The sequence below is a fragment of the Stomoxys calcitrans genome, chromosome 4, assembly GCF_963082655.1.
Source record: "Stomoxys calcitrans chromosome 4, idStoCalc2.1, whole genome shotgun sequence".
In the NCBI taxonomy this organism is placed as follows: Eukaryota; Metazoa; Arthropoda; class Insecta; order Diptera; family Muscidae; genus Stomoxys; species Stomoxys calcitrans.
The window spans coordinates 97,276,521-97,303,829 of record NC_081555.1 but is presented as its reverse complement, the minus strand read 5'-3'; the positions used below and the strand labels follow the sequence as shown (position 1 = coordinate 97,303,829).

General features: G+C 37.4%; 3 protein-coding genes across 6 annotated transcripts in view; 2 read left to right on the top strand and 1 right to left on the bottom strand.

Moving 5' to 3' along the window:
- LOC106089656 (heat shock protein beta-1) overlaps positions 1–13,991 on the top strand; it is a 51,925-nt gene extending 37,934 nt beyond the window's left edge. For all 3 annotated transcript variants that reach the window (XM_013255581.2, XM_013255579.2, XM_013255580.2), the window contains 3 exons: positions 4,868–4,943; positions 10,246–10,341; positions 13,162–13,991. In XM_013255581.2, coding sequence (XP_013111035.1) covers positions 4,868–4,943; positions 10,246–10,341; positions 13,162–13,356 — 367 coding nt within the window. In that variant the 3' untranslated portion in view covers positions 13,357–13,991. The remainder of the gene's footprint in view (positions 1–4,867; positions 4,944–10,245; positions 10,342–13,161) is intronic.
- Positions 13,992–19,575: 5,584 nt separating this feature from the next.
- LOC106089650 (protein lin-52 homolog) lies at positions 19,576–21,373 on the bottom strand. 2 transcript variants are annotated; one of them, XM_013255572.2, is made up of 4 exons: positions 21,277–21,373; positions 20,476–20,568; positions 19,942–20,046; positions 19,576–19,853 (listed from the first exon to the last, which is right to left on the bottom strand). In XM_013255572.2, exons 2-4 carry the CDS (start codon positions 20,561–20,563, stop codon positions 19,708–19,710), a joined length of 339 nt encoding a protein of 112 aa, XP_013111026.1. In that variant the 5' UTR covers positions 20,564–20,568; positions 21,277–21,373; the 3' UTR covers positions 19,576–19,707. The 2 variants fall into 2 exon arrangements, with proteins under 2 accessions (XP_013111026.1, XP_013111027.1); XM_013255573.2 differs by having other exon boundaries at positions 21,266–21,370.
- Positions 21,374–22,135: 762 nt separating this feature from the next.
- LOC106093350 (N-acylneuraminate-9-phosphatase) lies at positions 22,136–27,309 on the top strand. Its single transcript, XM_059367868.1, has 2 exons — positions 22,136–22,479; positions 25,969–27,309. Exons 1-2 carry the CDS (start codon positions 22,348–22,350, stop codon positions 26,770–26,772), a joined length of 936 nt encoding a protein of 311 aa, XP_059223851.1. The 5' UTR covers positions 22,136–22,347; the 3' UTR covers positions 26,773–27,309.

The window sequence follows — 27,309 nt, the reverse complement described above, 5'->3', positions numbered from 1 at the left end:
AGACTATACCGTGATCAATCCCATGGCAGCCGGTTGTACGTACCGGATTGACCCGATGAATTCCTTCACATCGGCGAGGGCTGCCGCCTCAGTGTACCATACACTGCTACTACAACAACTATACCGTGATTTCAATAGACAGACGGACGGACTGAAACTGATAGATCATCTAAGATTTTTAGGAGGACCAAGAATATGTAGACTTAATAGAGTCGAAAATGAATATTTCGATGTGTTGCAAACGGAATGACAATATTCCCCCCCGACTATAACTAGGTGGCTCTATCTACACTCCCTAGACTGATATAGCCTTAGGGTTTTTTATGTTTATTTCATTTCATGTTTCAAGCGTTTGCAAAAATTACAGATTTTTTGGACAAACATCATTAACCAATTCATTACAAACATAGGATATATTCCACTAAGAAAGATCCTTAAAAATTTCGCACATTTTTCAATTTAAGTTTTAAATTTCAAAAAAAAAAAATTTTTGTTCTTTATAAATGTTTATTTGCCAGCAGATACTCAGCATTTTAAAATATGTCTCTCTCTCATCATATGCATATTTTTAGGATATGACAAACGGTCAGCCTACCAAAATCATTTCACAAACTCGATCACATGCATATTACCACTACACTTAACAAATTTAACATGTTTCAATAATCTTTTTTAATTTTATGTTTTTTTATACAATACATACTACATATATATCTTAAAAAAATTTCCATTTCATTCTATTCGGGGTTTTCATACAATATATACACCTGTCACAATTAACTGGGGGAGGAGATGTATTCTTAAATTTTTTAGACCATGTGCCAAGGTGTGTGTTGTAGTAGTATGCGTTGGCTTGTTAATGTGGCGCAGAATAATGGCACTGGTATTTGGTTTTACTCCCACGGCATTCTTCATGAATGATGATGTCTCTGAATGACCAGAAACATGTCTGTCACATTTGACAGTTTAACTCATCGTGATGAGATGATGAAAATGAACATTCCAATAACATCATAAACATTTTCTCTAAATTAAAAAAAAAATTTTTCTTTGTTCAATTTTTTTTTTCAATACTTAATATTTTTTTAGTTAAACAATTACAAAAAAAACTCACCTACACATGGGAGTTGTCAAATCAGCATAACTGGGTCATTTGCCTTGACTACAAGCATTTCAGTAGTCTAGATTTTGTACTGCTCGACATCTTTGGCTAATCTTTATGGGATTTTGATTGATTTATTTGTCGATTGTATCTCTTCTTCATTTTACATATAGCACGTAGAGGGGATCCACATAGCAAATGATGACATTTTGTGTCAAAATAGAATATTCTTAGAAAATCTAAAATTATCAGGGCCTAAGACATCAGTCTTTGTAATAAGGGTTATATGTACATACATATATAACCAGCGAGGAAACGCAAAAGTCGGGCGATGCCAACTATGTAATACCCTACACCTACCCTACAATCATAAATTCGGGTAATATTTAAATATATATGTATATGAGAGCTGTATCTAAATCTGAACCGACTTTCAAATAGAACATTTAATTGTTGTAACTGCGGCCATATACGTGCGAATCCGGCGATAAATATGTATGGGTGCTACATTTAAACCGATTTTGATGAAATCTCGCAGATATGTTTAGATCAGTAACAAAACAATCCGGGCCAAATTTTGTGCAGATCGCTTGAAAATTTGAGTCACTACGGCCATTTAAGTGTAAATCGGGCGATACATATATATGGGAGCTATATCTAAATCTGAACCGATTTTGATGAAATCTTGCAGATATGTTAAGATCGGTAACAAAGCAGTCCGTGCCAAATTTTGTGCAAATGAATTGAAAATTGTAGCTACTACGGCCATTTAAGTGCAAATCGGGCGATACATATATATGGGAACTATATCTAAACTTAAACCGATTTTGATGAAATATCGCAGATATGTTAAAATCAAAAACAAAACAGTCCGTGTCAAATTCTGTGCAGATCGGTTGAAAGTTTTAGCTACTACGGCCATTTAAGTGAAAATCGGGCGATACATATATATGGGAGTATATTTAAATCTGAACGGATTTTGATGAAATCTTGCCAAATTTTGTGCAGATCGGTTAAAAATTGTAGTTACTACGACCATTTATGTGCAAGTCGGGCGATACATATATATGGGAGCTATATCTAGATCTGAACCAATTTTTGCCAAATTCGTCCTTGGGCCAAAAATGTGTTATGTGCAAAATTTGGTGAAGATTGGACAACAAATACGACCTGCACTTTGATTACAAGAATACATGGACTCACAGACGGACATGGCTAAATCGAATCAGAAAGTGATTCTGAGTCGATCGGTATACTTATCAATGGGTCTAGCTCTTCTCCTTCTTATCGTTGCAAACAAATGTACAAACTTATAATACCCTGTACCACAGTGGTGGTGTAGGGTATCAAAATTATACATGTTTTATATTCACATATTTCGTCTATTTCATATATTTCGCCAATTTTGGGATATATCACATTTTTATACCCTTCACCACAGGATGGGGGTATACTAATTTCGTCATTCTGTTTGTAACACCTCGAAATATGCGTCTGAGACCCCATAAACTATATATATTCTTGATCTTCATGTCATTTTAAGTCGATCTAGCAATGTCCGTCCGTCTGCCTGTCGGAACCACGCTAACTTTCGAAGGATTAAAGCTAGGCGCTTGAAATTTTGCACAAATACTTTTTATTAGTGTAGGTCGGTTGGGATTGTAAATGGGCCAAATCGGTCCATGTTGTGATATAGCTGCCATATAAACCGATCTTGGACCATGACTTCTTGAGCCTCTAGAGCGCGCAATACTCATCCGATTTGGCTGAAGTTTTGAATGAGGTGTTTTGTTATGACTTCCAATAACTGTGCTAAGTACGGCGCAAATCGGTCCATGTTTTGATATAGCTGCCATATAAACCGATCTTAGATCTTGACTTCTTGAGCCAATAGAGCGCGCAATTCTCATCCGATTTGGCTGAAATTTTAAATGAGGTGTTTTGTTATGACTTCCAATAACTGTGCTAAGTACGGCGCAAATCGGTCCATGTTTTGATATAGCTGCCATATAAACCGATCTGGGATCTTGACTCCTTGAGCCTCTAGAGGGCGAAATACTCATCCGATTTGGCTGAAATTTTGCATGAGGTGTTTTGTTATGACTTGCAATAACTGTGCTAAGTATGGCGCAAATCAGTCCATAACCTGATATAGCTGCTATATAAACCGATCTGGGATCTTGACTTCTTGAGCCTCTAGAGGACGCAATTCTAATCCGATTTGGCTGAAATTTTGTACAACGGCTTCTCTCATGACCTTCAACATACGTATCTAATATGGTCTGAATCGATTTATAGCTTAATACAGCTCCCATATAAACTGATCTCCCGATTTTGCTTCTTGAGCCCCTACAAGGCGCAATTCTTATCCGAATGAACTGAAATATTACACAATGACTTTTACAATGTTAAGCATTCATTTCTGGTCTAAATCGGACTATAACTTGATATAGCTCCTATAGCATAAAAGTTCTTATTCAATAGTCTTTGCCTAGAAAGAGATAGCACGCATAGAACTCGACAAATGGGGAGTATATAAGATTCGGCCCGGTCGAACTTGGCTCGCTTTTACATGTTTAGGATTCAATAGCAACTTTTAAAATCGCTTCTGGTAGTTGTTGAACTTCCTATAAACGCCCTTTAATTCCAAAATAAAATTATGCACAATTAATCGCAAAAAATATTTCATTTAAAATTGCCCTCTTTTACGCAAATATGATATTAGAATGAATTTGAATAAATGTTTAGTGACACCAAATGCTAATGGAATAGAATATTGTAAGACACCCAATGAAGGTTCGTCACTTTTTCTCTACTCACATCAGTAGTACCAGCATAGGTGCCAAATATTTTTTCATTTATTTCTTCAGTGTCCATTAGTCAGTGTTAGAATGGAGGGCGGGTAAATGCTGACGTACAATTGTGTCAAGATGTTCACACGTTTTCAAAATGATTTAAAAAAATATGCTTAAGCAGACGCGCGCAAACATTGTACACAAATGAATACAGAAAAGAATTGTTATGTTTCATATGCATGGCAAGAAATCACAACGGTTGTCTTGATTTTTGGATCCAAATATATATTCCCCTTTGTGACAGCTTAATTTTTGTTTCAAAGAATTCAACACGTCCTCATGTCGTCTTTATGGCAACAGCTGTCTAAGGCGTCTGTGCTGTGCTCCCCCAAAAAAAATACTTAGATACTCTTAGAGCGTCTATATTTAACTCGTACTTCCGTTGAAGGAGAAACACAAAGTGAGGATATCATCTTGAGATTGTTTGCTTAGTATCCTAAATTGTCTATTTTTAGCTAGCCCTTTTCATAGGATCCATATTAAAATGGGGGATGTTTTCTTGCTAACCAATTTCCCCTTCGAAAGTGAAGGAAAAGTCACAGTTTTGTCTTAAACTCCCATCATTTCTAAAGTAGAACTCTTGGAGTAAATATCTAATTTTCGAAAAGACGAACATCTAAGTTTGTTTTGAATAGTTTGAAATTGTTAAAAAATATATATTTTTTGTTGTTGCGACATCTTTAAGTGTTATTTAACAATTTTTGTTCATTATGAGTTCTTTTACACGTTCATATCAAACACATACTAAAACTCACACACGCACCTATAGGTAAAACGATCAATGGCTAAAACTTTGTTTTAATGTTTAATAAATTTATATTTTTTTTTTATAATTTATATAATTAAATGTTTTCTTGTATTCTTTTTTTTAAATGTGTTTAATAATTATTTTTTGTTTATTTTCTTTTAGCCAATCAACAAACTCTGCCCTCTCCTCCAGACCTAAACAAAACTACATTTCCGATATCAGTTCCCCATTGATTCAGGTAAGAGATATAAAAACCCTTATCAAGTCAAATTAAAATGTTGTTAGAAAAACAAGGCAATAAACTGAACTAAATGTATACCTAAATTCAACTACACTTTGATGAACTTAGCCTTGCAAGTCGAATTGCAAAGAAAATCTCCGATCATTGAGCTCGTCTCGAAAGAGAAACAAACAAAAAATTTAAATTATTAAATTATGACAAAAAATTTCTATAAAAAGGTATTGTTGCAGGACTCACTAATAGAAGGTTATGTCACTGGTTTTCCCGATTTGGCTTGCAAAAAAATGGAAAGTCCCAATGAAAATTGGGTTCAGTAAGTAATCTACCATCAAACTCACTTAGACGTTTTCGTTCATTGTGATACCACAGAAACAGGAGAATGAAAATGCCTTTTAGTTTCAACCGTTGTACTATTCAGGTTGCCTAAAAAAGCTCAACAACTTACGAAAGTTCAGATCCTAGCGGATGTGACAAGTTCTCAGTCAAAGAAATGACTGCCACTGAGGGACACACAACACATCAGATGTTCCATAGTGTCTTCTTCCTCGACGTTAGCATGTTTTCCAATTAAGCATAGGCCTTTCATGACGAACATGGCGCGGATAGATAAAAAAATGGCGCGGATAGATGAAACAGGTGGCAAAAATCAAAATGTCCATGTGCGCCAACGAAATTTTTGTAAAACTTTGCAACTATTTCAAAAATGCCACCCAAAGAAATGTCAGATTTTTAGTTTAGAAAATATGACCGTTCAAAGTGAAACTATTTTCGATTTTCAAAGAAACACACAATTTTTAAGAAATTTGGTCTGATTTCCAGTGAAATATCTCGAAAACTAGATAAGGGTTTGGAGAGATAATTTCCTATTCTTACTGAGGAACGCGTATCAGCAAGTGTCATACTGCAGAGTGTTATTATTTTTGCAGGGATACCAAACTCAGACATGGCTTGAGATACCTTTGAACGTAAAGGAGTATCGATGGCGGCTTTGTAGTCAACAAAGGGATGGTAGGTGTTGATTTGTCCTTCTCTGGTCTTTTACAGGATTTGGCGCAGTGTGAATATCTGGCCCAGGGTGAATTTACCACGTCTAACGCCGAATTGATAGAGTCAAATTATCTCATTGACTTAGGTTTTAATCTTTCACACGGTACGCTCGAAGTATCTTGTATGCGATGGGGGGAGACTTATTCCTCTGTAGTTAGCACATTCCGTCTTGTCTGCTTTCTTGTGTACGGGACATAGTATGCTGAGGTTCCAATCATCGGGTATGCGTTCTTCCAGCCAGATTGCATGCATACGCCTTATCAGCGTGTCGCCTCCGGTCTTAAATAGTTCAGCGGGTAACCCGTCGGCTACTGTTGCCTTGTTCATGTGCGCCAACGAAATTGTTATAAAACTTTCAAACGATTTCAAAAATGCCACCCAAAGATATGTCCGATTTTTAGTTTAGAAAATATAACCGTTCAAAGGGAAACTATTTTCGATTTTCAAAGAAACACAATTTTTAAGTAAATTGGTAAAATTTCAAGTGAAATATCTCGAAAACTAGATAAGGGCTTGCCATTTTTTTCTATTTATGGGTATAGTTAATAGTTGGTTTTTCAAATAATAATAATAATGATTTCTTTGAGATTCTACAGGTAAATCACTATTTAACAAGTAAAAGCGTGTTAAGTTCCGCCGGACCGAATCTTATATACCCTCCTCCATGGATCTCATTTTCAAGTTCTTAAAATAACCGTTTTCAAATGAAAAAAACACCAGCCATAGAAAAACACAACCTCCAAAATTTCAGGCAAATCGAGTAATAATTTCCCTCTCCGGAGGCTCAAAACGTCAATATGACAGCTATATCAGGCTATATACCGATTTAGACCATACTTGGAGCAGTCGTTTGAAGTCATACCAAAACGACATATGCAAAATTTCAACCATATTGGATAAGAATGGCGCCATCTAAAAGCCCATGAAGTCTAATCGGGAGATCAGTTTATATGGCACCTATATAAGGCTATTGACTGATTTAGACCATATTTAGGAAGGTTGTTGGAAATTATAATAAAAAACTTCATTCAAAATTTCGCAAATCAATAAGAATTGCGCCCTCTAGAAGCTAGGAGGCCACCGTAGCGCAGAGGTTAGCATGTCCACTTATGACGCTGAACGCCTGGGTTCGAATCCTGGCGAGACCATCATAAAACATTTTCAGCGGTGGCTTTCCCCTCCTAATGCTGGCAACATTTGTGAGGTAACATGCCATGTAAACCTTTTCTCTGAAGAGGTGTCGCACTGCGGCACGCCGTTCGGACTTGGCTATAAAAAGGAGGCCCCTTATCATTGAGCTTAATCTTGAATCGGACTGCACTCATTGATAGGTGAGAAGTTTGCCCCTGTTCCTTAGTGGAATGTTCATGGGCAAAATTTGCAATTTGGAAATAAGCTCAAGAAGTCAAGGCCCAAGATCGGTTTATATGGCAGCTTTTTCAGGTTATCAACCGATTTTCACCACACTTAGCACAGTTGCTGAAAGTCATAATCCAAAATTTCAGCCAAATCCGTTAGGAATTACGCCCTCTAAAGGCCCAAGAAGTCTAATTGGGAGATCGGTTTATTATGCGGCTATATCATGTTATGGACTGATTTAGGCTATACTTGGCACAGTTGTTGAAAGTCATACCAGAAACCTTCATGCAAAATTTCGGCAAAATCGGATAAGAATTGCTTCCCCTAGAAGCTCTAGACGCCAAGACACAAGGTCGGTTATATGGCATCTATATCAGGTTATGAACCGATTTAGACCATACTTGGCACAGTTGTCGAAAGTGATACCAAAACAGCCAAATCGGATAATAATTGTGCCCTCTAGAAGCTCAAGAAGTCAAGATCGCTTTATATGGCAGCTATATCACGTTATGAACCGATTTTGAACCATACTTAGCACAGTTGTTGGAAGTCATAACAAAACATGTCATGCCAAATTTCAGCCAAATCCGATAGGAATGGCGCTCTCTAGAGGCTTAAGAAGTCAAGATCCAAGTTCGGTTTATATGGCAGCTATATCAGGTTATGGAATGATTTGAACCATACTTAGTACAGTTGTTGGAAGTCATAATTAAACACGTCATGCCGAATTTCAGCCAAATCGGATAGGACATGCGCCATCTATTGCCTCAAGAAGTCAAGACCCAAGATCGGTTTATTTGGCAGCTATGTCAAAACATGGACCGATTTGGCCCATTTACAATACCAACTGACCTTTACTAATAAAAAGTATTTGTGCAAAATTTCAAGCGCCTAGCTTTACTCCTTCGAACTTTAGCGTGCTTTCGACAGACGGGCGGACGGAAGGACATGGCTAGATCGACTTAAATGTGAGAAGTTTGCCCCAGTCATTTGCCTGCATTTTTTTTTTTAATTGTGTGAGCCATACTTGGGTAAAATTTCATTCGATTGGGATGAGCAAACGTATTTTGTTTTAGTTCAGTGATGGGCACACTACCACTATTGAAAAGACCAAACTGTGTTTGTGTGAGTATCATCAAACATCAACGAAATGAAATAGCCCTGCAAACATTTTCTATCATACGAGTCACTAAATCTGCAATCAAGGAATTGGAAAACCATCTCAGGTGATATTACTTTTTTGTCTATCTGTTGTCTCGGTACGGGAGAAAACGTGCCATTTGGCGATATATCCCAACGAGAAACTAAAAAGGAGCTACAAAAAGTTAAAAGTTCGACCAAGTGCGTCATTAAAAAAAGAGTAAATTCTCTTTTTTTCATGTTTTTTTCGGCTATTAGGTCAAAGATTATTTTTATTTTTTCATTTTTCTTTTCTTGTCGATCTTAGGTTAGGTTTAGGCGGCAGTCTGCCATCAGACTCACTTAGACGTTTTCATCCATTGTTATACCACAGGAACAGAAGAAGGAAGATGCCTTCTAGTTCCTACCGTAGAACCATCCAGATCGCTTTAAAAAGCCCAGTAACTTGCGAATGTTCACATCCGCTAAATTAGACACGTTCTAAAAGAAATGAGAACCTAAAGTGGAACTCCTTCTAACTGCTAGTGCGGGACACACACACAGAAGGTGTTCTATAGTCTCTTCTTTCTCGATGTCCCTACAGCTTCTGCAAAAGTCGTTGCTGGCAACCTTCAGTCTGTCACCATGTTTTCCGATTAGACTTGTCGATCATAATGATCGAACATTTTTTTGAAATTATTCAACCCGACTGGGATTGAATGGGATTGAAGGTGTTCTATAGTCTCTTCTTCCTCGATGTTCCTACAACTTCTGCAAAAGTCGTTGCTGGCAATCTTCAGTCTGTCAGCATGTTTTCCGATTAGACTTGTTGTCTTAATGATCGAAATTTGTTTTGAAATTATTCAACCCGACTGGCTTGAATAATTTCACCTCCAGATAACGAGGCGTAAGCTCTTCCTCTGTACTTCACGCCTTACTTGATTACAGAAGGCTAAGCAAACATACATTCACCTATGTATACGGATTTTTGAGTTAACATCACAAGCAACAACAAGAAGTATATTTTTAGATTTATTCCAATAACAGTCGATGATATGAAACTATTTGGTGAAACATGAATGGTAGAATGCCGTTAGTTATGTATTTTGTTGTTTTAAATCATGAAATATCTACAAACTATCTTCAAAAAGTATCTTAAAAATGTCCCTTCAGAGAGGGAGTGAGAAATTAACTCCCAAATGTTTGGAGGGCGCTTTGAAATAGAGTCAGCTGAACGAAGCAATACAAAGTTTTTTACACTGTATGTGTGCGTCTGTTTTTTTTTGCCTTCTTAGGCATTAAAAGTTTGTTTATGCTATTTATTCTGCATATATTGGCTTATCTATTTCGCCATCTCATATGTTTGCCATCAATTTCAAAGATATTTAAAGAACATTGAAAACTGAAAATTGACTTTGAAAACAGATTAAGCAGATCATAAAAATCAATTAGACTGTATAAACACAGAGCCAATATACGAGTACATACAAATACATTAATTTTTTCCAAAGAATATGTGCATGATGTGATTAAAATTAAATCCACGCCCACACTATGTCAATGCCACATTTTCCCGGATAAAGATTTCTATCATGCTTTGTTATTCACCACACTACCTTTAATCTTTTTTGTTTAATCACGAATTTAAATAGACATTGTGCACATACATATATGTATAAATCATCGATATGCATTATGAAATTAGCTGTTTCCTAAGAATATTGCTAATAAAGATAAAAAACACTAATTATTGTTGAATTACTTGTCTTTTCAGGAGGATGGTGACAATAAAGTTTTGAAATTGCGCTTTGATGTCAGCCAGTATGCCCCCGAAGAAATTGTTGTCAAGACTGTTGATCAGAAATTATTGGTAAGTACTTCTGACAGATTGCTACACTAATGGGGAAAATATTTACAAAATATATTTTACTTGGAGTTCTTACCAATAACATAATGTACCATGGCGAAACAATTAAAGGTGGTCTCATTTGTACAACAACCACAAATCATATGGTGCAATCCGCCATCTTGTCATCAAGCGGATCGACGTTTTGCCAACACACACAAAGACCGTATTAAGGTCAGGCAGTCTAAAACAGATCTCAGTCCCTGTGTTCTCAATGTAAACCCCCAGGCCCACTCTGTCCTCTAGCTTTGAGCCATTCGTGTAACATGATCTCTCAGATAACAATACTAGGGTTCCGTCAATACAAAACTGTGCCGACGGCAGCAGTGCCTCGCACTCGACTTTAAGGTACATCTCAGGTATCCGATCGGAAACCTCTTCCCTTCCTTCTAGGTTTTCTATCGTGGCCTCGATTATACCACGATGGTATGAGATGCTCCCATCCTCAATCCATTCTTCCATCGCCTTAAGTCTCATAGCCGCACTGGCTGCCTCACACTTAATCTGTATGTCAATTAGTCGGATATCTAGAAGAGTCTTCAGTGCCCTAGTGGGCGCTACGTCTATGCCAAGACAACTTGTTCTCTGAACCTGTTGTATGGTCGTTATGTTGCACTTTTTCTCCATACCAGTCCACCAAACTACTGAGGCGTAAGTAAGTAAGTAAGTATTGCTCTTATCACGCTCCTGTAGTGCCAGTGGACTATCCTCGGATTCAGGCCCCATTTCAAGCCTACATAGTGCCCAACATCTGTGAGCCTTCTCAGTACGCTCCTGAATGTGCCACTTTCAATTTAGTTTCCTGTCTAAGATCACACCTAAGTATTTGGCCTTGTCAGATATCGAAATCGTCTTATTGAGGTAACGTGGTGCGTTAAATTGGCTCACCTTCGTCTTCCTCGTGAACAGACATATGTCTTCTCTGGGTTAACATTGAGACCTCTGGGTCTAGCCCAGTCATATGCCATATGCAAGACCCTATCGGTCCTCCTGCATAGCTCTTTCGGATCCTTACGCCTCAGAAGTGTTATAACAACGTCTGCATAGCAGACGGGTTCAAATCCCTCCTCAGTCAGCATCCGTAATAGGTCAATTATGTTGGTCACCCACAGGAGGTGGCGATAAAATGCCCCCCTGTGGTGTGCCTTGTGCCACTTTCTCCCTTATATTTATGCCATGGGACCTGTTCCTTTGCATATGGTTTATCCAGTCTCTAAGGACCGGGTCCACCCGGTACTGTTCTAAAGATTGGATCAGTGTGTCGGTCGGCACGTTGTTAAAAGCTCCGTCCTGGCAGTATGCATTGACATCGATCTGCACAACCTCGTGCAGGGCAGTCTTCACCGACTTTTTTCCCTTGACATGGGAATGCTGTTTGCTTTCATTCGGTTGCGATGACTGTTTCATTGACACCGTTGCTGTCTGAATCCGAGTCAGAAACACCACTTTTACTTAAAGGTTGGGGACGAACTGACGACTGGTTGTGCGCTTGAAGCATTACTCTTGCCTACATGTGCCAAGGCACCCACACCTATATGCTTCCAAGTACCCAGAGGGTCCGCCAAACCCCAAAACTCCTCTAAACTGATGTATTCGAAGTTTATATCAATATGGGACTTAAATGAAAAGTATTAGGCAGTAGATTACAAAAAGATATTAGAGAGTTATAGAAGGCGCAGCGGAGCGAGCCCAGTTCGGCTAGTCGGATAATAGTTACAGCTTTTAGGGGCTCAAGAAATCCATCGCAATCAATTTTCCAGATGTTAGAAACGGAATGAGAATATTAGTGTACCCCCATCCTATGGTGGTGGGTGTAAACAAATCGTACTCATATAATTGTGAAGAGTGCGAAAGCATTCGTGAAATATTAAATTTCCCTAGAGACATATGAAATCCAATTTTCGTTGTCTGGTTGTCAAAAAACAACCTATATATAAATCAATGAGTCATTCCCTAAAGAGCAATCTATGATGTAGCGTATGCGTCGGTTATTTTCCTGCCCCCAATTCTATTCGAATTTGTTGTTACTAGAAAAATTGAATTTTGTTGGTTTCATCATCACATCATCTTATTGCCACCCGACCCGGTCCATCCATGCACACACACACATCATTTGCACATACATAAGAGAGTATATGGAGATAATCTAATATTATAAATCTCTCAAACAAATTGCTTTTCTTTTTCTTCTTCGCTTCGTGAAATTTCGAGAAACATTTGTTTGTTTTTCGATCAAATTGAAAATTGCCAACGTCAACAGAGAAAAAGAGAGAGTGAGAGAGCGAGAGAGAGAGAGAGAGAGAGAAAGAATGGTAGAAACAGCTTAGGATGTCAAGGCGGCGAATTTTGTATGCCAAATTTATGGTTATTAATAAAATTTGCATTAAGCCAAAAGAAAAGGCAAATAGCTTATACAAAGCACTTGACAACTTGTATGGTACATTCCACTTTGTTAGCACTTTTACAATATCTCTCTTTAGCTGCTTGCCCTCCCCCACACATATGCAAATTCCAATATACAATTTTGATTGTTTTTACAAACCGCAAAAAATGCTAGTCATAAGGCCAAAATAAAATCGTGATATTTTCAAAATTGGTATGACTGTTATTGAAAGAAAGAAAAAACCGAAAAAAACAACCAGTGATCATTATAACGATCAACACCATGAACAGCCCCCACGCTAAATACATTTATGAAGCGTTTATTATCAACACATTTTTTTTAATTACATTAAAATTTGTGATTTGCTTGGTTTGACTGATTTTTTTTGTTTTATTTTACAGGTACATGCTAAGCATGAAGAGAAATCCGACACAAAGAGCATCTACAGGGAATACAATCGTGAGTTCTTGTTGCCTAAGGGTGTAAATCCTGAATCGATTCGTTCGTCCCTCAGCAAGGATGGTGTACTCACTGTTGACGCTCCTTTGCCGGCTCTTGCTGCTGGTGAAACTATGATTCCCATTGCCCACAAGTAAATAGTTAACAGACCACCCCCTCATCCCGGCAGTCTGAGATTGTGGCGTTAAATGATCAAACACCACCACCACCACCATCAACAGATGAATCAATACTAAGTTATTAACACTGCTACTAAGCCAGGCCACATCTACACAAAAAACCCCTAAACAAAATAACCTATCCCTTCTTTTAGTAGAGGACTATCATCGTTTTTGTTTTAGGCAACTTTAATATCCCCTCCCAAACCCATTGTGCTCTTTCCCACTTCATGATTTTTTATAATGCTTTTGATGTTTGAAAGAGTTTAAGAGAACGCGTAAATGTGTATTTTTTTAAATAAATTATTTTGTTTATAACTATTTTTTATATAACATTTATAATTTCTTTTCCAATTTATTGATTAGTAATCTAGATTTTATTAATATTTGTTTTTTTTTTTTTAATTTTAATTTATATCAACAAATCAACTCGTATTCTCCAATAAATAAATTGGTTAATTATTTTTTATGTGTATCTTTAATAATTTATGAATGCTGAAAACAATATCAATTGTATGTTAAAATAAAATATTCTTACAGTTTTTGCGCTGCGCAAGCCTATACAATTGGAAGAAAAATTAATAAAAATTTGATACTCAAACCAATACCAAGGATGTTTATTGTATGTTATTTATAACAGTGGGCCAAAGGTTGTCCCATCCAATGTACTTCTTTTTTTTGGTGTAACAGCTAGTAATCTCAAGATTGGTTTATGTTCGAGCTATATCAAATAATGCAAATGCAAATTTGCTCTTGAAAATTCTATTAAGGAACAGCGGGAATTTCTTCTTATCAATGAGTGCTATTGTGAATTATGCATTTCTTTTATCAAAGAGAATTTATTGATGTTTAAGAACGCAAATGTTTTAATAGATCATAATTTATAAAAAAAAATTGCATTAAAATGTTTATAAAAGTGGTATAACATCCATTAAATACGAGATTAAATTTCATTTGATTCGAAAGCGCACTCGTTCACGTAATACGACCCCAGTTCGAACGGCTTACCGCAGAGCGACACAACTTTAGTTTACACAGGTTGTTGAAGCGACATCTGTACTTCAACAACAGACTTTTCACCACATCGGCTTTGTATTTACTTCATCTCTCTCGCAAAAGGTGGCAACGACACAGCTGTGGAAAACGGCCATCTGATCGACATCACTCGTCTGGATCACGTCCGTCTATCAACTTCAACAAAAAAGTTTTAAGTAAAATTAAAAAAGTGTGTGTTTCTTTCTTAATTTTTGGAACTGGAACATAAACACAGCTAACCACCATTAAAGTACCCAGCACCGAGAGAGGATAACCCCGCCACCAGGAGGGGTTAACCACTGGTGAACATTTTTTTGATGTTCTCGCCGGGATTTGTATTCAAGCTTTCAGCGTCAAAGGCGGACATGATAACCTCTGAGCTACGGTGGCTATCTCACTACTAAATTCCTCATTAAAATTCCATTAAGGAACAGCGGATACTTCTCTCATATCATTGAGTGCAGTCCGCTTAAAGTTTAAGCTCAACAATAAGGGGTCTCCTTTTTTATGCCGAGTCCGAACGGCGTACCGCTTAGCGAGACGACTTGGCAGAGAAGATTTAACATGGCACGATACCTCACAATTGTAGCCAGCATTAGTAGGGGATAACCACGACCGTAAATTTTTTTGATATTCACGCCAGGATTGGAACCCAGACGTGCGGCATCATAGCCGGACATGCTCACCTCTGGGCCACGGTGGCCTCCAACAATGGATCCAATAAATCAAATTTTTGAGCAATAGCCCTTCGCCTATGTGCGTTCACGATAATTTGTTATAGGTGGCAAGTTCAGCAGGGATAACTACCAAACCTTGATTTTATTTGTAAATAATAACACCACTTGGATATTTAAAGCTAAAATTTTCTCTTTAGGCTGGTACTGTATTCGTTTTTCACTTTTCTTAAACGCTACAAAAATTTTAATGATGACATAATACTTTTTTGAACATTTTTTCATAAGTAATGAGGCAATGTACTACTAAATTCAGTATTTTTTTTTTTTTTTTTTTGCTTCAAAATCGATTATCTTAAAAGTTATCATGAAAACATTTCGCTTTAAGCGAATATAGTACCACCCTTTAATTGCCAAACTAAACATTTCGCTCGCTTCCACGCACACTTTTGCTTCCATCATTGCGAATTTGCACATATTTGACCTATACTTGTGCGAATCTTGTACAGTCTACTAAGACAAACAATTCACAATAATTAACAATTGTGACATGTGCTGTGTTTTATTTTAGTATAGGATAGAGAAACCGCGAAGAACAAAAATAAAACGCAAAAAAATTTCCACAGCAAATCTGTTTGTTTGGCATGAGGTGGCAACGCCATGTGCCAACCTGTTAAAATATAAAAATTTATAAATAAAATTTGCAAACAAGTAATTTTACGTATAATTGGTTTTACTATTAGTTTGCCATTCACAATGGAGGTATTTCTACAGGTGGCCACACTTATTTGTAAGACACATACAATGGCAATCCTGACGACAGTTGTTCTACATAGATCTCATATTCATACAAACTGCATTGCACTGCACTGTATAGTACTGAAATAAAACACAGCTTGTGATAAAGAAGAGGAAGAGTTAAGAGAATTTAGTTTGTGGTGCTGTAACAAAATTAGTTTAAAGAAAAGAAAACAAATATAAAAGATGACAAAAAGAAATATCAATGTTTTAAATGGCTTATAAAAATAAAAATAAATGAAGATTTTTTAGAGTAACTAGTTTGTGAAAGTGTTTTCTGAAAAAATAATTTCTTGTGAAGCCAAGATAGTGAACTTGAAAGAGCTTTGTTTATACGGATCTTCCAGATGTTCTCTACTCAGAGTCAAGTGATTGTATTTCAACTATGTAGGTGAGTCGTCTATGGAATTTTTAAGGAATACAATTTTTTTTGTCCAATAGGGCTGGTATTCAGTTCCTATTTTCAAACTCCATTTAAAAAAACCCTATAGGCTAAAATAGCATATGAAATAAATAAATGAGCACCTTATTTTGTTAGCTGAAATATCGTTAGTTTTAAATCTCTGCAATCGACGATAGGAAACCCGGAAGGAATAAGACAATTGCCATTTGGAAGATCATGTTACACGGATGGATCAAAGCAAGAGTACAGAGTGGGTTTAGGGGTCTACGTTGAGAACCCAGGGACTAATATCTGTTTTAGACTACCTGACCATAATACGGTCCTCCAGGCGGATATACGGGCGGTCAAGGAATATGTGAGGTGGTGTGGTGTTAACGTGTGGACGTCAAGTATGAATATCTTTACGGACAGTAAACAGGTCATAAGGGCAATAACAACCTGGACGGTAAGATCATGAACAGTCTTGGAATGTCGGAAGGAGATTAACGCCTTCTCTGAGGATGGCACGATCCGCATCGTTTGGTTGCCAAGCCATCGCGGAGAACTGGGAATGAGAAAGCAGACGATTTGGCAGTTAAGGTCTGACAACTGCCGTCAATAAACATGGTTAACCCGAAGCCTTTCGGGTCGACGCAGTCCATGTTAAAGGCGTGGGCGACGAATGCGCATTCAACACTGTGGAACAGCGAAAGGATCTGTAGGACGGCGAAAATCCTATAGAGATCCTGATCTTGAAAAGAAGAGGCTACTACAGAAAGAAAGTAAGAAGGATGTCCGTATAGTTCTCGGTATCATAACGGGATACATAGGATTACTAGCTCAATTATGTAGAATCGGTGCGGCAAGTAAGTAAGTAGCACGAAATTCTTAACTTAGATTGTCTTTTTCGAGGTAGCTTTTTTAGTATTAAGGGGCGGTTTAATATCCGCACCCTCTTTTCAACCCAATTCTGCGACTGGATGTTTTACGTCCAACTGAAAGCGATTGAGGCCGCTCTATCTGCTAATACGTAGTTTAGACTGTTCTTTGACACGGTTGCACCTCATTGAAATACGAGCGGAGAGGCCGGGTGGTACCGGATCTTGCACAAATACAGAGTACATATAATGCTCGATATGACAATGCGGATTATTGGCGCCTTTAAAAAACCAATGACCACGCTGTTCCCGCGACGATCGGTCTTTTGGATTGGAACGAGCTTGCTTTCCTGTCTAAGATAACTCCTAAGTATTTGACCGTGCAAGATATCGAAATCGTTTCGTTGAATAAACGTGGCGCGTCAGTATGGCCCACTTTTGTTTTCCTCGTGAAAAGACAGATTTCAATCTTCTCTGGGATGACATCCCTCGTCGTATGCCATCTCCAAGACCCATTCGGTCTCTGCATGCTGATGCAGATTCCTATCCCTTAGAAGTATTATAACATTCTGCGTAACAGACGAGTTCAAATCACTCCTCAGCCAGGCTCCGTAATAAGTCACTGAGACACTTTCTTCATTTTCTTTATGTCATGTTTACCAAAACAACTAAAGATATTTGCGGAGATATTGAAGATCAGGGATTTCGCTCGGCATGCTGTCTGCAGTGTCGCTCCCATAGAGGAGGATGTTATTGCACGGCCCCATTAAGAGCCTGCGCATGCTCGGAAGAGGCCAACATATATTTGTCATTAATCGACTGATTTGCGCTGTAATCCTCGCGGCCTTTGTTGTCACTTGTTGCCGGATTTACTCTGCATAGGTCAGTTTTGTATCCAGTCGGATCCCTAGATATTTGACCGATCTCTTGGTCTTGACCAGTATGTCGTCTATGCCCTTATCCACTTCCTCTGGGATACTTTTTCTCGTTAGAAGAATCAAATCCGTCCTAGCATATCTAGAAAGGTGCCGTCTGGCAATTTTGTTCCCAGCATTCCAAAGATCAGGTCCAAATATGGAGCATTGCGTCGCTCCTGATGTGACCTAATATTCCCTCGTTCCATGCTGAGAATTATAGATAAGTACCTTTTATGCATTTATTTATATGTCGCTCCAGCTTTTGTCTATTCCATACCTCCAAAAACACCCTCAAATAGGAACCGGTTAAACATTCTTAGAAGAAATTCAGTTCTCTTTTCAGCTATCTATCTAAGTAAAAAATCAATTCTCACTATATTTAGGGCATATCGGTCTAAAATTGTACCACCTTATAAGAGAAAACCGGACGACACATATATTTGGAGTTATATCCTAATCTAATACGATTTTATCAAGACGTAGTGGCATTGGTAGAAGAAAATATTCAGTAAAAATTTCAAGTGTCGTAAAAGAATCATAAGAGCTAAATTTTGTAAGGATCGTAGGTCAAATAACCACATAATTGTAATGTAAAACAAATACTACGGACTAATATATATATATATATATGGGCCCAGATCTTGCGCACTATGCAGAAATGGTGCCTGAATCCGAGAATAGTCCACTGGCTCTACAGGAGCGTGATTAGACCAATACTTACTTACGCCTCAGTAGTTTGGTGGACTGCTATGGAGAAAAAGTGCAACATAAGGACCATACAACAGAGGACTGCCGTCAATAAACTTGGTTATCCCAAAGCTTTTCGGGTCGACGCAGTTCGATTTAAGGGAGTGGGCGACGAATGCGCATGAAACATTGCGGAACACCTAAACGGTCGATAGGACGGCGGAAATCCTATGGGGGATCCAGATCGTGAGAAGACGAGGCTATTACTGAAGGTAAGTAAAAAGGTGGTCAGTATAGCTATTGGTATCATAACGGTACACATAGGACTACGAGCTCACATATGTAAAATCGGTGCGACAAGTGATATCATGTGTAGGGCATGCGGGGAAGATGATGAGACGTTGGAGCATTACCTTTGTCATTGCCCGACTTTCGCGTCTAATAGATACCGGCACTTAGGTGGGGACACAACACCAGACATGAACCAACTTAGGGGAGTGGCGTTGAAAACAATTAAGGACTTTATAGTTTCTAGAGGGCACAACAAGCCGATTACTGGCTTAGGTGTATGTTCATAGTGGCATGGGCGGATTAATATCTGCACCCTCTTTTCAACCTAACCTATTTATGCAAACTTTGAAGACAAAAAATGATTTATCAAGTTGAATATATAGAAAATTATTGTGTATATGTACCTTGTTTACAAATTTATGTATATTTGAGTTAAATGGAATAAAGTTTACTTTGGAATCCAGCTTAACACCTCTTATATCCTTTAAAATTAAAATACATATTTGCTTTTAATTATATCTTACTTAATGTATTTTCCATATATTTAACAATTTGCAAAAATTCTTTAAGATCTAAATTTCTAGAATGGTTTTTTTTTTTCATTTTTATAGTATAAACATTAATTCTATTCGGAATACTACTTATATTTAATAAGAAAGAATTTTTGTTCAATTCTTTTTCTTGGCATTATTAAATATTCCTAAATATTTTCCGCGTGTCATCTCTTTAGCTTCACTTACTCCCAATTGATAGGCTTCGTCATAGATTTTCTTAATTTCCATAATCAGAGCATTTGGCGATAGTTGGCTGAGTTCTGTAAATATATGAGAAATATACACATGTATTATACACATGTACAAAAAGAGTAAATAGAATACATTTTAGTGAAAAAGAAAACTTACGTAGCATCGCTGTGGTGTCTTCTTGAGAAAGACCCCGCGACCATTCAGGAGCTGGTGTTCTAATGGGTGTATTACTCATCGCAATGAAATCTGTTATACCTGGAACTTGAAAAAGACATTGCATATTTTTATAAGTTTGCTTAATAAGATTTTTATTAAAATACTTAAAAAAGGAAAAACGGTGTTAAACGGTTGAACGTCTATTTTATTTGTGGTTCAAATGAAAATCAGTTTTGACAAACGTCAGAGAACTTCAACTCTAAGAGAGGTTAATAGAACCGTTTAAAGCAATAACAAAGGAAAATAATTAGCAAATAATAGTATTCATGTAAATCATTACTTACTACTACTACTGATCTAATTTACTAAAGAAAATTGCGCGAGTCACCAAAACATGAATTAGTCAGTGATTTCATCTGAGAACATAAAACTTATAAACTAAAGCGGAAAATACCTTAGCTTTTTTAAACCCTCTTCGAACAAGAACGCTTTTATGATATTGTAAAACGCGTAAAGGTTTTCCATGTAACTTACTTTTCTCTGGCCACAAATCTGGTGAAGCTCTGTCCAATTTCTCTAGCGATAACAAGCCTTCTTCATCCTGTTCCTCGTCCTTAATCATTGAATCTATAATATACAAAGTAAGCTGAATAAAAATCCAAAATTGTTGAAACTTCTAAAAAATAACCCATATTTCCCTAAAATCCCTACACACATTCCTATCTCTTAAAATAATAATAACATCGTCTACGTAGCAGATTCCTCCTCAGTTAGGATCCGTTGTTATTTATGGTTTTTGTTGTAGGAGTATGTTGTACACAGAGGCGGCAGCCCTTGCCGATGATGGACTCCATCAGCTAAATTCGGTACGATGGGATTCATTTATGGTTGTTGCAGCAGTGTGTTGTACACTGGGGCGGCAGCCCCTGCCGATGAAAGGTTTCATCGGGTCAATCCGGTACGTACAAAGGGTCTGCCATGGGATTTATGATGGTAACCCATATGAATAGTGATGAAGCGTCTCCTGTGCCCTGTGCCACTTTCTCCCTAATATTTATGTCATGAGACCCACCATTTATCCACTTGTTCCTAAGCATATGGTTTATCCACTCTCTAAGGACCCGATCCATCCAGTACTTAGACTACTAAGGATTGGATCAGTGTGTTGCTCCTCACATTGTTCAAAGCCCCCTCAATGTCAATGGCATTGGGATTCTTCATCTTATATGGATTCTATCAATTCGCTGCTTGTGGCTAACACACTGCATTGCAGATAAACCCAGCAGCCTAAAATTTATTAACATTGAAAATTTACAATACAAACCGCAAAATCACCTTAAAAAACTTTAAAAACTACTTTCTTGGACAACCGACCAAAAATTTTTTTAATTTTTGTTTTGGTTCTTAGCTTCCTTTCATTCACGGGAATGGCTAGTTGAAGCCGAATGATATCAATTCCAGTGAATGCGTTATTATACTCTCGATACCCTATATATAATCTATTATCGATTATTTGACCGAGATGGTATCGAATTACTGTTACCTAAATAAAAGCGTACAAAATGCTTTGTCTGACTTATACATACACTCGAAGTTCTCTATAACGTATCGTGACCAATGGTTGCCCAACAATAAAGAAATCCACGATACAACCCTGTGATGTTAGTTCGAATTTCTGTACACTTCCTAGTTGACGTTCTAGTTTTCATTTGCAATATCATGTATAGAAGGCACAAAATCATAGATTTTAAATTTGAAATGTGAAAAAAGTAAACAAATTTAAAAAAATAAATAAAATCCAAACAAAGAATTTGACGATCTAGTGGGAATGAATACAACCAATATATACTCATTTACAGGTAGTGGCAGTTGCCCAACAACAAAATATTGAGTACACTATTTGTCAAAATCAGTGATTAGTGCAACTTTGAATTTGTGTATGTTACTAGTTCCCGCCACTTTTCGTTGCTTCTCTATCATGGTTCTTAATAATATAAAACACTCGCACTTCGCGAGAAAAAATTGTACTCAGCTGTTGACGGTACACTACCTGTAATTATGTCATGGATACAACTCTGGCATTGGAAAATTCCATCAGCTGGGCAAATGAGCCAACCTTCTTTAGTGAACCCTGCTCAGTACTTTCTTCTATAAATGTCGCACAGACTAAATTTCTCTTTCATTCTCTCTTTTAAAGCAGCCTGTTAGCCTATTAAACACGCAGCCGAAATTTTGCAATTTTGCGATTATTTTACATAACATAATTAAAGCAAGGTGTAAATAAATAAATAAACTAAAATTCAACCCATTTAAAATTTAAAGATAAACCATAAAAACGTTTGTAAATAGTTTTTAATTTACGCGAGTTTTATAAAAAAAATATCGAAAATATATTGTTAACAACTCATGGCCGCAATCGAGCAGAATATTAATAATGTTTATAATTATGGTGAATTGTCAGAAATAAAAGCCATCTTTTTTGATTTGGACAATACCTTAATACCCACCAGAACGGGAGATACAAAAGCCTGTCGCCAGGTAAGTGTTAAAAATTTTTACATTTCGACTTTGGGAATTTTCCATTACCGTAATGTAGTCGTGTTGGTTTTTTTTTTGAGGGGGTGGGTTGAAATGTGTGTTCACAAAAAAACCTGCGTGGGGTTTTACATGAGTTGTAAAAGTTACTTGATAACGGGCGTCGGTCGTATTTGCAGTCTGCGGCTCATTTTAATTATTCTCATTTATAACAGCAGTTTCCGCAAATTGCTTCGTATTCATTGATTAATTGGATGATGCATGCTTTTATTAGTTTCGTCGTATTAATTGTTAACAATAAGTTAGGGTTACCGCTACCTGCAAATACGCAAAGTACTACAGGGTATTGATTTTAAATACACGATTGACGGTTAACGGGGAAAATCGCGTAATGTACACAAGGCGAGTTATTGGCACCTTTAAATAACCAATGGGCACAATTTCCCGGCAGCGAACGGTCATTTGGACCGGAACGAGCTTGCTCACCTACAGGAGCTTGACGCAAAGGTGGGAACAACAAGTGAAATTGAACGGAATATGGTACTTAAATTGAAGACAATTTTGCGTAACCTACTGGAAGGGGGCATTTTAAAAAATTAGAGCCCCATTTTGCATAACCAAGTGATATGGCGCGGAATACTAGCAATTTAATAATTTATCATTGAAAAATAAAAATTTTCGCCTATTTTCAAAAAAAAATCGCTTGAATTTTTTTCTAAAGAGGGTAAAATGTCTCCAGACCCTGGAGTTCTGCAAATTGCTTCGTATTCATTGATTAATTGCATGATGCATGCTTTTTATCAGTTTCGTCGTATTAATTGTTAGCAATAAGTTAGGATTACCGCTAACTGCAAATAAGAAGTGTACTACAGGGTAATGATTTTAATATTAACAAATGACAGTTTACGGGAAGAATCGCGAAATGACCACAGGAACATGAATATGAAGTTCATTTTTAGGATTCGGACCTTCCCCCTTCAAGTGAAATTAAGTCGTGGATAAATTTAGAGTTGCTATGACAGGGCGAGTTATTGGCGCCTTTAAATAGCCAATGACCACCTTTTTCCCGCGGCGATAGGTCCTTTGGACCGCAACGAGTTTGCTCACCTACAGAAGCTTGACGAGCATCGCCAACTCCAAATGCAAAGGTGGCAAGTGAAATTGAACGGAATATGGGCAATATGGTACTCAATTAGAAGGAAGTTTAAAATAACAGGAAAAGTGTACCCGTAAGAGCTGTGTATAGGGTTTTCTAAATTGGGAGCCATTTCTTGGGTAGAATTTATTTTTATTAAAAAATCAAAAATTACACAAAAAAGTGCGTGCACACCTGCATTTCACGGGATAGATCGCAAAAAATCTAAATTTTTCCATATCCCCTAATTTTGACCCCAGGAACCCGAATATGAAGTCCGTTTTTGGGGCTCGGGCCCGTGGACCCCCATGGTGAAGTCGACACCATGATAAAGGGTAGAACTGATACAAGCAGCATGGCTTTGTTAACGGCAAGTCGATGATGACCTCCTGCATGAGATTATCAACAAAATAGGGTTATGCATTGACTTCGAGGGGACCGACACATCAAAACCTTAGACCAGTACAGGATGGACCGGGTCCTTATATACTGAATAAACCATACGCTAAGGAACAGGCGGATAAGTTGTGCGCCCTATGACATAAAGATATGGGAGAAAGAGGCACAGGGCATGGGTCACCACCAAAAATAGCCTGTTCAGAATCCTGACTGAGGAGGGATTTGCTAAGCAAAGGTTATAATATTTATTACTTCTAAGGGGTAGGTTGGTAAATCAGCTATGTAGGAAAGCGGAAAGGGTCTTGCAGATGGCATAAGATCATCTGCGGCTATGGGAGTATGGCTGGGGAATAGGAGCAGATCATATAATCGCGGTATAATACATGAGACGTTAGGAAACCGGTATGGAATGGATTATATCATAGCTGAGACGACAATTGAGGTTGAGCGCGAGGGTCTGTCAAAAGCATGGTCTTGGGGCGACAGAGCTCTGGTATTGCCAAATGGTAATTCAAGAGCGGAGTAAGGGAGAATGAAAGTGCCTACAACAATATCTTGTAAACTTGGTGAATCCCAAGCCTTTTGGGACGACGCAGTCTGAGCTAAGGGCTTGGGTGACGAAAGCGCATTTAGTACTATAATACGATGCAGTCTGTGCTAAGGGCTTGAGCGACGAATGCGCATTTAGTACAGTGAAACGGTCGGTAGGACGACGAAGATCCTATTGTGAATTCCGGATCGTAAGATAACAATGCTTATACTGAAAGGTATTAAGGAGGCCAGTACAGCTTTCAGTATCATCATAAGGGGACACACAGGACTACGGTCGCACTTATACAAAATATATATGGAAAGTGATGGCAGGTATAGTGCATGTGGCGAAGATGATTAGACTTGTCTACATTTCCTATGTCATTAACCTGATTTCGCGGCTATGATACTTCGGCACTAAGATGGGGACACAATACCAGAATTCAACCAACTTAATGGGGTGAAATGGAGACAAATTAAGAATATTATAAGTAGCAAGGCATTCCTTAGATTTTTCGAGGTTGCATTTTTAGAACGCAAAACAAGTCGATCTCTAGCTTAGGGGTGTACCCATAAAGGCATGGGGCAGATTAATATCCTCCCTTTTAACCTAACATAACCTAATTGCAGATTGCAAATTTTGCCCACGAACATTCCACTAAGGAACAGGGGCAAAATTCTCGCATACCAATGAGTGCAGAGCGATTCAAGTTTAAGCTCAATGAAAAGGGAATTCCTTTTATAGCCGAGTCCGAACGGTGTGCCGTTGTGCGACACCTCTTTGGAGAGAGGATTTACATGGCATAGTACCTCACAAATGTTGCCGGCAATAGGAGGGGAAAACCACCGCTGAAAATTTTTTTTGATGGTCCCACCAGGATTCGAACCCTGGCGTTCAGCGTCATAGGCATACATGCTAACCTCTGCGCTACGGTGCCCACATAACCTAATTACTCCACGAAAATTTTTGTCAAATGTAGTTGCATTATCATTGGAAGTCGCATGACAAACCATTTACCTATATTTTAAAGAATTAGGAATCATTCAAAAGCAAGGAAAATCAGTTCCGTATGAATTAAACCCCAGAGACGATTTTGTCTGTCTGAAGTGCTGTTTTGGACGCTATAAATAATATTTCTTGTTGCATCCATCATATTGTTACTGGTAAAGAAACCCCCATCCCCGAGCACATATGCTAATCAAATAAATTGTGTTTGCCTATAACTCCGTCATACTGTGATGTTTGGCACGTATGGTCGATCGAAAGTATATAGAAACCAATCTCAAACAATAGAAGTACAAATAACATATTTGGGCTTGTCAATACGTTTTTATTTACCTTTTTTAGTAGTGGAAAATTCCTTTAGTGAAATTCGTACCTACAATGCTAAAGTAATTACAATGCTCTTGTTTTCTACCATTTCCAGGTAACCGATATACTTCAGCAGAAATATGGTTTTACAAAAGATGAAGCTAATTATACCACACATAACTTCTTAAAATCGTTCCGCCGTTGTCCCGACGATTGTCAATCAACGTTAGATGCATGGCGACAACATTTATGGCGTGAATCATTGCCACCTAAATATAAAGAATTAGCAGATACCATTTATGGCATATGGCTGGAATTGCGTTATCATTATCTCGCCTTACCTGTGGAATATGTCAAATTGCTGCAACGATTGCGTCAGAAATATCTCCTTGCACTCATAACAAATGGTCCCTCTAATGCCCAATGGGAAAAGGTGCGCAGATTAAATGTACAGCAATATTTTGACTGCTTATTAGTTTCGGGCGACTTGCCATGGGAAAAACCAAATCCAAATATATTTTATGCTACCTGCAAATATTTGAATGTACAACCGGAGCACTGTTGCATGGTAGGCGATAAGTTAGAAAGTGATATCAAGGGAGGCAACTTAGCTGGTCTAGGTGCAACATTTTGGTTACCTCTAACTCTAGAAGAGATTGACGATTTACTACATAATCAGGCCGAAGGAGACGAACAAAATAAACCTACTTATATTTTAAGTAATTTAATGGAATTTTGTAACTATTTTAATGTAACAACAAACAAAGAAAGAGAACAGCAACAACAGCAGCAGCTACAGCAACATGTACCTGAGTATAAAAGCCAAAGCAAGAATATTCTTAATTGCCGAGGTCGTTCTTCGACTCCACCCGTTGAATTTTCAACAAGTGAAAGTGATAATAGCTCAGATAGTATATAAAAAAAATTAGTAGTATTATTACACACACACACACAAATAATTAAGTAAATTTTATAGTACATTACTATATTGTACACTAACTGAATATACATACATACATACATATTATCACTATTAAATATAATGCTATTGATCACCTTACATGCTTAGAACAGAACAACAACAACTGGCAAACTGATGGTACAACATATATATTCCTTGTCTTTTCATATATTTTTTTTTTTATTTATATATGTCAACTCAATGCACACGGTTGCAACGTCCTACTATGAGACTACTACGAATATAGTTTTTATGAAATGAAAATTACAAAAACAAACATTTTTTATTATAAAAACATTTTGTATGATCATCTTTTTATGTTGCCCACGAGCTTAATCGTTCAATTTCACCTATATGCATATTTCTCTTATTTTTTATAAAAACAAAAATCATTTTGTATCATTTTCTACGAATTTATATATACTTTAAATTAGAATCAAATATTAATGTGTTGTAATAGGAATGAAAATAAAATGTACAAAATAACAACCATAA

Coding starts and splice junctions, on each gene's coding strand:
- LOC106089650 (XM_013255572.2), bottom strand. CDS start 20,563: ATGATTAAGGACGAGGAACAGGATGAAGAAGGCTTGTTATCGCTAGAG. Junction 20,047..20,475: donor AGATTTGTGGCCAGAGAAAA/GTAAGTTACATG, acceptor GTCTTTTTCAAG/TTCCAGGTATAACAGATTTC. Junction 19,854..19,941: donor AGACACCACAGCGATGCTAC/GTAAGTTTTCTT, acceptor ATATATTTACAG/AACTCAGCCAACTATCGCCA.
- LOC106093350 (XM_059367868.1), top strand. CDS start 22,348: ATGGCCGCAATCGAGCAGAATATTAATAATGTTTATAATTATGGTGAA. Junction 22,480..25,968: donor ATACAAAAGCCTGTCGCCAG/GTAAGTGTTAAA, acceptor TACCATTTCCAG/GTAACCGATATACTTCAGCA.